General features: G+C 36.5%; 1 protein-coding gene across 1 annotated transcript; it reads left to right on the forward strand.

Annotated features, from left to right (window-relative positions):
• Window positions 1–154: 154 nt before the first annotated feature.
• Window positions 155–1,817, forward strand: LOC129435983 (uncharacterized). Its single transcript, XM_073856645.1, has 4 exons — window positions 155–218; window positions 608–922; window positions 1,165–1,302; window positions 1,422–1,817. The coding sequence occupies exons 1-4, from the start codon at window positions 155–157 to the stop codon at window positions 1,703–1,705; spliced, it is 801 nt and encodes a 266-aa protein (XP_073712746.1). The 3' UTR covers window positions 1,706–1,817.
• The last annotated feature ends 10,508 nt before the right edge of the window (window positions 1,818–12,325 follow it).

Raw genomic sequence — 12,325 nt, forward strand, 5'->3', positions numbered from 1 at the left:
AAACATATAAAAATTCCTGATTTTCTTTTCATGATAAATATAAACTTATATTTGCAGGTGATCTGCAGATGCCCACCTTTTCCATAATCTCTCCACATTCAGTTGTGTCTCCTGGAGAAAACATTCAGTTCAGATGCACAACACCTAATCCAAGATGTCGGGAAAATGCAACATTCCACCTGTTCAGAAGATCATCCACAATATCCTCTCAAACAAGTGTATCTAGTGTGACTTTCAGACTGACTGTAGACGTCTCACATCAGGATCAGTACAGCTGTGATTACTCTTACAGTAATGACATCATCAAGTCTTCCAGGAATAACACTGTTGAAATTACTGTAGGTGAGTGTGTTCACAATGAATTGCTACTTTTCCTGCACTACACATTTCCATTACATTTATGCATTTGCTAGATGCTTTTATCCAAAGCTACTTACAGTGCAGTCAAGCTACATTTTTTATTGTCTGTGTGTTCATTGGGTAATTAATCCATGAATTTTGCACTTCTAACACAATGTTCTACCACTGAGCTATACAGGAACACTATTGCACTTGTCACAGCAATTTGTAGATGTTCAATAATCAATAGGTGTCTCTTGTTTTCTAGTGAACCTGCAGAAGCCCAATATTTCTCTCAGTGGATTGTTTGACTTTGGTCCTCATCAGGGTTCATTGATCACCAGAGGTCACAACTTCACTATTACTTGTTCATCTGAATCTTCGTATTCTGGAGGCTTCTTCTCTCTGTTCAGTGGATCAAACATCATCAGGAATGAACCAGCTGTCAATCACTCAGCCGTCTTCATCTTTCCTGAGGCAGATTATTCACATGAGGGAAACTACAGTTGTGTTTATGAATTGATTGTGTCCTCACGTAACTTTTCTTCAATTTCCTCTGACCTGCTGCTCATCACTATCGTAGGTGAGTTATTGATGTTTAAACAATGTCTACTAAACAGGCGTGAGGCTTAAGCTCCCTGTAAACACAAAACATGTAATCCATGATTTAACAAGTGACAAAATGTTATTGATGTGATTGATGTAAAACGAGCAACACATCTTTTCATGTGGACAGGCAAACTGCATTCTATTGGAAACTTTTAAGTTTAAGCTCAAGATGACTGCTGGTAAAAAAAGAATAACTTGAAAACATCTCTCTTTCAGCCTCTCTACTTCCTGTCATTGGTGCTGTTTTGTCAGCTGTACTTCTCATCTTCTCTGCTCTTATAATCGTCTTCATAGTGAAGAGAAGACAAAAACTGAACAATAAGGAAATTCATAAAAAGTGCTTCTTTAAGAAAGGTAATATTGTTATGCATTTTATAAATAAAGCCACATGATTTCTTTTATCTTACCAATACCAGTGTGTTTCTTAAAAAGTAATTTTGAAAGCAAATTTCATAATTATGCAATGTCTGTAGGTGCGGGTAATACATATAAAGGTGCATCCCGTGACACCAAAAATGAAAAGGATGATGAGGACGTCTATCAAAATGTGGAACCTGATCAGAAAGACTGTGAAAATGTGAGCAGTGATGATGACTTTGAACAGGACTATATTAATGTGGATTCAGATCATTCAGAACAGGATTATATGAATGCAGACACAGATGATTCTGAGGAGGATTATGTTAATGTTGATATTACAGACAGTGACAGTAAATGTGATGATGACCTTTATGAAAGTGTTACTGATGATGAGTGAACCTGAAATACAGTCGATTTACCTTAGTGACTGTGATATCCATCAAAGACTGATGGTCCAGATGATGATGATGTGGTTTGGTGTATCAAGTCAAACACATGAACTGTGTCCCATCACTCGATGTTATGGGGTCTCTTGATATCTGTCTGGTTAATAAATAAAATAAATAAAATAATTAATAAATTGTGAAAATGGTCAGTTGTCTTGTTTTAGACTGAGGAAGAACTACAGTGCAAACTGATACATGTTGGAAACTTTTTTTAAAGGTTAATATTGTAGCATGTTCTGATTTTTAAGTGCAGCATTCATTACCAATGCCAACATCCAACCAAAATCTTGAGAACATATTTAATTGTCTTAAAGTGAAAGTTTATCAAAAAATGAAAATTCTGTCATCATTTACTCTCATGTTGTTTAAAAGAATTTGGAATATGAAATGGAGATCCGCAGATGCCCTACTGTTCTATTTATCTCTACACATTCTGTTGTCTCTCCTGGAAAAAACATTCAGTTCAGATCCCCAACATCTAATCCAACATGTCAGGAAAATGCAGAACTGGATTATATCTGACTCCAGCACACCACAGGGTGTGATTTTAGAGACTGCTGTGTCTTTGTTTTTATGAAAATGTGGCTCAGCAACAGAGTTCCAGATGCTGCCATTCAGTTGGATGGGCTCGCCATGTTTCATGCCGATAGAAATGCAGCTCTGTGCAGTAAGGATTTCGTGTCTACATCAACACGAAGTTGTGTGTGAACTCAATGCTAGTTTCTAGATAAATGATGTGACAGTGAGGAGAACCACCCCTCCTTCCTTTGACCAGGTATTGTGTGTGCAGCTAATGTGAGGGAAACACTACTAAAAGTTAACTGGCAAGAGGCTGCTGGACCAGACAATAGCAGTTCTGTGTTGGTCCTGGAGGAACATTGTTTTGTTTCACTCTGTACTGTACTAGCCATGGTTGGTTGAAGATGATCAAAGTTGGCTTGCTTGACTAATGAAGGTTAAGGCATTTAAAGTTGAACTAGTTATTTTAATATTAGGGTTTATTAGAATAGTCTTACTACTGTTGTTTTAATGAAAGCTTTTAAGACAACTTATAAAGTATAAATGTCTAAATGTAACTTGAACAAAATAAAACAGAGATTTTCAGTAGGGTTTAAAACAAGACTCTGTTTTTGTTTTCCTAAGTTGTTTTCTAGTTTTTCTCTGCTTTTTAGTTACCTTGGCTACTAATTGGTTAAACTCTTGGGATTGGGAGATGCTGAGAGGCAAGGAACCACATGTTGTCAAATGAGATTCTGATAAACATTTGCATTCATCCTACAGTAGCTTAAAGGCCCCGTTTTGCTGCAGAAACCATCCCTAAAACCACTTTATCCTCCACCTTATACTGACTTCATGCATGTTGGCTTGTGTTTTTCACTCTGAAACCTAACTTAATGTTAATAATGTAACATAATGTAAATAAATGAAACTATATTTCATCACAAGTGAACTTTAGAGTGAATTTTCTGCACAACATGCTCCTCAGTAAAGGTAAAGTAAAGTTTAAGGTTTATCGTTCACTGCAGAGTAGGCTGTGGCTGAATCCGAAATCGCATACTTACTGAGTAGGTACTGAATTTCACTGAGTACTTAACGAGCGCTAAGACAGTACATACGTTTGCGCTAGTATGGGCAGCATCCGCCATGTTGACGTTATCATGTGACCTATAACGTAGTAGACTTGTTCGAGTTCATGCGGAACCACAAGAACCGACAGGAGGACGACATCACAATACCGCGAGAGCGACTCGAAATCTGACTTCTCTATATGATTTCGGGAATTGCTCTCATGGTACTTTGATGTCATCCACCTGTCGGTTCTTGCAGCGGTGCATGAACTCGAACAAACCTAACAGGCATGAAAGCGTATGCTTGTGTATAAGGGACAGGTGCACTAACACCTGATTGCATCAGTAACTTGACAACTCTACTACGGTCTCTGTCAGTGTTACAGATATTATATTATACATTATTTTTTAGTGTACAAAAATAAGTAAAACAAGCAGACTGTAATTTAATGTACAAGTGACAAGTGATTATAGTTTAGTAAAGCAATGATGCTCTTTTATTTATTTAAAACAACAGGAAACAAGAATAAAAAAATGAATGAATAAAACCATCACAATAAATGAAAACGTTTAGAAGTGAATACCATATGAAACCAAACAAATTATCACATATTTACACCGCTGTGACAAGTACAGCTTTATTTTCATTAATCAGCTGAGCACTTTGTGTTATATCCTGGTCGGTCTGTGCATGAAGTCAGGGTGCTGAGGAACAGCCCCTTGTAATGTATTGAAATCACTCGATTGGCTGGTCTCCGGTCGATTGCTTTGCTTTCCCGTGGGATCATGGGAAATCTGGGATAGAAGTGTCCATCCGATGCTTGCTTCCAAATCTGGGCGAACTCAGTAGGGCATCCGGGGATTTCTCGCCTACTGATTTTATGAATACTGAGAATTCGGACATACTACTCTGTTCACGTACTGTTTCCCCTACTACATTTTCAGTAAGTAGGTGGTTTTGGACGATACTTAAGTACACATGCCTCTGAATCTCCCGAGAAATATTCCAAAATCGCAGTAATTCTCGACTACCCTTTTACGTATACTGAGGTTTCGAACATACTATTGTTTTTTGAAGTGATCTTTATAGGCTACTGTTGGACTGGACTGCCGCCTTGAACTTGAAAACATGAAGCGCATCGTACCCACCGAATGCGCGCATGCACAGCTAGAGCTTAAATTAGTTTATGTTCATGTTGTTTTGGCTTAAATGGACAAATGCTCATATGTCAAAATAGCTGTGTTACTGTGTATCATAGTGAGCAAGTTACTGTATGTCTTAATCTAATAAAATTTTGATTGCATTCTGTCCTATAATAAGTCTCTGTTATTAAAGTTAATTAAATAACAACAGAAGAAGAGAAAATCACCCACTGCTTCTGCCTGCGTACTTCTGTAACTTTATAAAAAAGATTTGGTAACACTTTACAATAAGGGTGCACTAATAAGCATGAGTTCATCCTGACAAATGTCACTTTTTCAAATCCTCTGTCAAGTATCTGGGACATGTTGTGGATTTTGATGAAGTTCACACTGATCCGGAGAAGATTTCCAAGATTTTGAGAGATTGGCCTTGAGAGATTGGCCTCGTCCTTCAATTAGGCGAGAACTAAAATGTTTTCTAGGCCAGTGGTTCTCAACTCCAGTCCTCGGGACCCACTGCTCTGCACATTTTAGATGTCTCTCATATCTGACACACTCAGTTCAGTTCATGGAATCTATCCTAACGAGCTGATGATCTAAATCAGGTGTGTTAAATAAGGGAGACATGCACAATATGCAGAGCAGTGGGTCCCGAGGACTGGAGTTGAGAACCACTGTTCTAGGCTTTGCTGAGTACTACCGGCAGTTTGTCGAGGAATACTCGAAAATAGCAAAGCCACAAAATTGTTTGACTGCCGGGTATAGTTCTTCAAGGAAAAGAGGAAAAGTTTACGAGAGAGAGAGAGATCCGACACTCCTGTTAATCCCAATGCTTTCATTGGTGATCATTGGACAGCTGAGTGTGAAAATACATTTAAGGGTGCGTTCACACGACACAATTTCGGGAGTGACAACGGTATTTACTTACAGGTGTGAGTCTGGAAGTGTCCTGTTCACACAGCAAATTAAAGACACAAATAGAACATTGCCTGTATGAACGAGCAACCAACCTCAAACCCGTATGCTAGTTACACGCGGCGCCTGTAACCATAGTGACGGACGTAAAAAAAAGTTTTATTTATGCAATGGGCAAAACTTTATGTAATTAACAAAAACAGCTGGCTGGTATAACGCTTACCATTGTGCAGAGAAAAATAAACAAGGGTGGTTTCTTATTAGTTTTAATTTGTCAGCAACTGCACGTTTTACCAAAGCAGATATATCCAATACAAAAGTAATCATAATGACTTGTGAAGCAAATCGATCCGTTTTTGCAAGAAATTGAACTTTATTTAAAGCATTATCGCAGCCAAATAGGAAGTGCGCTTACGCTCCCGCTCTGTAGGTGGCGCAGAGAGTATGGTTTACCAACCGCAGGCAAAACCAGCCTCTTAGCGCCACCTAGAGAGCGGGAGTGTAAAATGCGCACTTTATATGTTGCCACAGTTCTGTATGGACGCTAATAATGTTGTAAATAACGTTCAATATCCTGCAAAAACCGACCGATTTGCTTCACAAGCAGCAAAAATGTCACCAGGAGTCATGGAGATTACTTTTGTATTATACAACGGGTCTGTTGAATGCTGCATTCTGATTGGCTGAGGAATGTTCTATGGGTGTTGATTATTTTTCTGTAAACCGCACACCTAACTTTTTAAATGTCTTAAAAATAGGCACCAGAGCAATGTTTGTGGTAACCGTGGTATAAGCAGAATAATTGACTCCGGTCCTTTGAATTATTTGAAAATAATGCACACCTGCGGTGTAACGGCACGCCCCTTCGCGTCGTGCCACATTCAGGGCCGGTTCTAGATGTTTGGAGGCCCTAGGCAAAATTTATGTTGGAGGCCCCTCACACCCCTCCAATTTTCAGAATAATGTGAGAACGTGTTTTTCTACTGCGTAAGAAATCATATACACACTACAGTTATCAAACATGTTTTTCCCCATTACTTTTCCTTTTTATTAAGTTTTTATCAAGAAATTGATTAACTTTATGCTAAAATTTAATTAGAAATTATGTAAAACCACATGTGTTAAACATTTTAAGGCAGTCAAATTTATTAAAAACACCACCTTTTTGGGATAACACAGGATAACAGTTTTGCTTTCTCCAAAGAGTAAAATTAAAAAAGGCAACAGTACATTGCAAAAACCCTAACCGTAAAAAACTACAGGTGAACACCTCCTAGAAACCTTTTTTTTTTCCATTTTAACTGGGTATAAAGAAGAATTTCCCTCTTACTGAGCCAATATATAGTATAAAGTTATCTATCAGACTATGTATATATTCATTGATTGCAATACCTTACCTTAAATATCCATACAAATCAGCTGCCACTGGAGGTTAAACAGACAAACTACTTTCATGATTTAAAAACTAAAATAAAGTGTAGAGGACTTACAAGATATACAGACAGTTTACTTTAGGTAACGCCAGTTTTGTTTGCTGTTCGACTTTAAATACAAACTTGACTTGAAACTTGAAATACTTAACTTGACCATTTTGATAGTCAGCTATTGTGCACACGCATTCAAAGTGTCTAAACAGAGTCAGCAGTGCTCAAGTTTGACCTGTCCTGAAATTACATTGATACACAGAACAAAATACCTGCATCATGTGCTGCACGTCTTTGCATGACGCTTTTGCGAAGCAAGAAACAAAAGACATTTAAAGAGTCATCCGCCTGCAGTTCTTGCAGTGGTGGCGCCGCATAAAGTTGAACTCACCTCAAAACTTTATTTAATGCTGTCATTAGTGATTGTCGGACCAGCGCACATGGACTTAGCAGTTATGGAGGCCCCCCTTCCAAGCTTGAGGCCCTAGGCATTTGCCTACTCTGCCTATAGGTAGCGCCGGCCCTGGCCACATTACCACCTTAGTGTGCATTATTTTCTTATAATTCAATGGCCCGTCGTCAATTATTCCTTACTTAGATATATCTGCTTTTTGAGCTCTCAAAGTGACGCATCTTTTGCCTTGCATTATATGAATCACAGATGAAGTTTTTTTGCAAAATATCTTCTTTATTGCTTCACTGAAGATAAACGGTGAGTAAATAAACAGCTAATTTTTTATATCCCTTTTATTATACACTTAACATTATATTAATCGTTCACTTTTAAGATTTAAACTTTATATATCTAACTTAGTGGGCTGCACGCAATTTTATGCGTAATGTAATACCCACGTAGAAGGTGATGTTCTCGCGACCTTTCGCAACGTTCCCTAAAAGTTCTCTAAAGAGGATGAAAAGACCTGAACCTTTAGAGAACATTAGGTACATTCCTAAAACGTCCTTTGTTAGTTATAAAAGTCTTGCAGTTCAAGGTTCCTCGTGTGACTTTAGGGGGACGCCTTAGACATTTACAGAACATTCCCACATGGTACTATTTTGGTCAGATAAAAACGTTCCCTGATATGACTGTAGGAAGACGTTCCATATTGGTTATCCTGTGGTCACATAAGAACGTTACAGAGAGGACATTTGGAACATTAACAGAACATTCCCACATGGTACTATTTTGGTTATATCATAACGTTCCTGATATGACTGTAGGAAGACGTTCCATATTGGTTATCCTGTGGTCACATAAGAACGTTACAGATAGGACATCTGAGACATTAACAGAACATTCCCACATGGTACTATTTTGGTTATATCATAACGTTCCTGATATGACTGTAGGAAGACGTTCCATATTGGTTATCCTGTGGTCACATAAGAACGTTACAGATAGGACATCTGAGACATTAACAGAACATTCCCACATGGTACTATTTTGGTTATATCATAACGTTCCTGATATGACTGTAGGAAGACGTTCCATATTGGTTATCCTGTGGTCACATAAGAACGTTACAGATAGGACACCTGAGACATTAACAGAACATTCCCACATGGTACTATTTTGGTTATATCATAACGTTCCTGATATGACTGTAGGATGACGTTTCATATTGGTTATCCTGTGGTCACATAAGAACGTTACAGAGAGGACACCTGAGACATTAACAGAACATTCCCACATTGTATTATTTTGGTCATATCATAACGTTCCTGATATGACTGTAGGATGACATTCCATATTGGTTATCCTGTGGTCACATAAGAACGTTACAGAAAGGACTTTTGGAACATTTACAGAACCATCCTACATGGTCCTCTGTTGGTCATATAATAATGTTCCTGATATGACTTTAGGGGGACGTCCCATATTGGTTATTATGTGATCACATGGCAACGTTACAAAGAGGACATTTGGAACATTAATAGAATGTTCTCACATGGTCCTCTGTTGGTCATTTAATAATGTTCCTGATATCACTAGGATGACAAAATATGAAATTACAGTTAGAGCATTTTATTTTTATAGGCAGTTAATACAAAGGATGTGTCAATGTGCAGTGGACCATACAAACAAAGTAATAAATAAATGATTTCAGAATGAAGAAATATAAATGAGTGATTCAGTCTGCACTATCGTACATCAGACAAAGACAAATAGTAATTAAATAACACTTTACATTAAATTGTGTTAACAAGCACAAAAATACTAGTAAATAATACTATACTTATATGTATTATGTTGTACTCTCTGAATATGATTATGTAGATTGCAATGCACCTTGGAAACAGTAGTCAGTTAACAGCAACAGCGTTCAATCCGCTTTATGAAAAGTACTACCTTTCCCATAATGCTACAGCTTACAAGAGGACCCGGAAGTCGCATGAAATTCAAACTGCCATACTTGACGACGCATGATCTTTGTTTTGTCTTTATATAATACTGTAAGGTAAGTTAAGATACTTTTCTTTTTAAATAGATTTCACTCGTTGTTCTACAGCGAGTTACATTAATGTTTTGTCTGTTTATTTGCTATTCTTTTCTGTGATGTTTTTAATTTCTATATTAGGCTATATATTCTTATTTGCCATTTAAAGTATAACAATAAACATGCAGGCTTACAGTGAGCTAAACAATTTTCATAAAGAGGATGTTAAAAAAAATCTTTAAGATGTTCGATCTTTAAAAAATAAATGAATGCTCAGCCCACAAAGAAGCCAACAGAAGATCAAATGATTTGTGTACAAAACAAAAAATCAACACTTTTTGGAAATACTTCCGTAAAGGAATTTAATACCTACACTCTAAAAATGGCTGGGTTATTTTTGACCCATAATGGGTAAATATTGGACAGAACACGTGCTGGTTTAAAAATGTACCCATGCTGGGTTAAAAATGACCCAATGTTGGGTTGTTGTTATGCAACCATGGGGTATAATAACCCAGCAGTTGGGTTAAAATAACCCAGCATTGGGTCATTTTTTAACCCAGCATGTGTTCTGTCCAATATTTACCCAGCATGGGTCAAAAATAACCCAGCCATTTTTAGAGTGTAAGAATCATAAATTAGCATTTGTCTTACTCTTTTATTTTACTTTTTTTTTACAGCTGCTTTTGAATCGCTCTTGCCGTACTTTGATATCATCCGCCTTTCGTTTTTTCGGAACCACGTGAAGTCTAAAGTCGTGGATTTTTCATCCCATTGACTTCCATTCACATGCAGGCAAATGCGTCAGACCGGAAACCAGTGACACATGAGGTTAAACATACATGTGGTTTCTATGACAGCAAAGGCCAAAACTGTGAAACCCATTTACTGTGTGACATTATTTTTATTTTTTACAGTCTATTTTAAAGCCTCACTTTTTTCTGCCATTGCCGGACACTTCCTCAAATGTGCATCATCAGTGTCAACTTTTCTCAGAACAGAGCTGCATGTCAAATGTGTTTTGCATGTTGTAAATGAAACTTCACTGTATTATCATTGTGAATGACATACAGAATTGGTTTGTTAGTTGTATTTACTGCAAAATTCTACATACAACTAAACAGCATTGCAGGGTACCCTTATTCCTGCAGGGCAAATCATGGTTTCAGTTCCTCTGAGTGACTTTATTACACTTCAACAGTTTGTTTCATGTTGATTTCCACATGTATGAATAATACAGCATTAATTTGTTACTCTACAGGACGTATCTTTATTTCTTTGCTGAATAAAGAGCACTTCTCAGAAGTTTACTTAATTGTGGTCTTTGTTGTCTCTGCATATACTGTAAACCCTTATCTAGGACCATTAAAGTCCACTAAAAGAGTACATCAGCTCAACATAATCAACAGCAATTAATTGTTTGAAAGGTGAAATGAAACGGTTGAAATGGAAGACGACTTTTTCAACAAATTAAATAGTTTCTAAGTGTTTCATGCTATGACAAGGGAAAGGAAGTGGGCATGGTGAACGACAGAAACTTTTATCACATTGCAATTTTTCTACATGCATAAACGGAAGCCAGCTTTACTGAAAGGATTACAAATATATGATAGGCATGATATGCATATCTTTGGAGCACTCAAGAAACAACACAAGAATAACAATGCGAAGCTCTCTTCTTACTTTGATTTTAGGTAAATACAGTCTTTAATCTGTACAACTAAATCATCTTCTAGTAAAAACAGCATAAATATTCAAAGCTTAATCTGCAAAAATGTAAAGTGTTGTTATAATCCAGTATACCTATCATAGCAATATTTCATCATTTGAAAATGCAAAAGTAGTTTTTTATATATATTTGTTTATATAAATTAGTTTATTTATAGCTTTCGGGTCTTTTAAAAACAAACTGAAAAAACTTTAAAGTAAATTGTTAGATGCTGGACTGTGACATTTTCAGGTCAGGAAAACATTTTAGATAATTTAAGCTATTTTATTATAAATACTTTTTTCTACAAATAAATAATCCGAATATATATTACCAGGGCTGTTTCTAAGCACAAAAACTCTGAATGTCGCGTGTTTAATACTGAATGGACAGCAAATATTTCACCAGGCAGAAGGTGGTACACACCATTCTCTGAAGCTGGTCCAACAAGTGCACAACCTGCCTCTCTAAAATATGATCCACCATTAGGTTGGAGAACTGTCAATCTGATGTCTATATGCCTGATCATTAATTATGTAAAGTTTGCATTTTCAGCGCTCACCCCCACCATTAGATCAAAGCGTGCAAAGGCCGTGAAAGGAACTATCCAACAATCAAACTGCTTTGCTGAATTAAATGCATTTAAGATTTGAGTGTTACATGATCACATCATTTTTTTTTTACATAATTTGTGTTTTTATATGTAATGTTGCATGTAATATTTTATGATCTTGTTTAGGGGGGTTTCAATAATGGTTTCGCCTAGGGTGTCAAAATGACTAGAAACGGCCCTGTACAGTATATTACTGTTGAAAAGTAATTCATTTATAATTCCCATTTTAGAATAATAGTAAATTTGTTAATGGAAAAACACATTTTATTTGCCTATGGAAATCATGTTTTGGCTAAAATATTGTTTAAACTTATATGTTGTTTTTAATTACTTTAAAGTAGTCACTCTTTGACTAACCCTCACTCACTGCTCCTAAACAGTACTAAAGAAGTTTTCTGGGCTCTTTTATATGTTTTTTCTTCTATTTAAAAATATGTTATGTGTCTAGCTTTGAAATAAACATTTACATTAAACTAACTCTTTAAAAGTTTTTATTTTATTTCAACAGCCTGTGCTCTGAGTTCTCCATCTGGTAGGTAGACTATTTTCCTCTTTAACTGTCTTTCTATCATCTACTTTAATACTCAGATTTTGGTTTATTCTATTCATTAAAGCTGCAATACAGTACATAACTTTTTAATGTAAAAACAAACTAAAATCAGACTACATAATTACATAATATTACATAATCAGAATACAAATAAATGGTATTATAAAATGGCTCGTTCTGGTTCTTCATTCTGACTGGTTGAAACGCAGGGC

The sequence above is a fragment of the Misgurnus anguillicaudatus genome, chromosome 19 (genome assembly GCF_027580225.2).
Source record: "Misgurnus anguillicaudatus chromosome 19, ASM2758022v2, whole genome shotgun sequence".
Classification (NCBI taxonomy): Eukaryota; Metazoa; Chordata; class Actinopteri; order Cypriniformes; family Cobitidae; genus Misgurnus; species Misgurnus anguillicaudatus.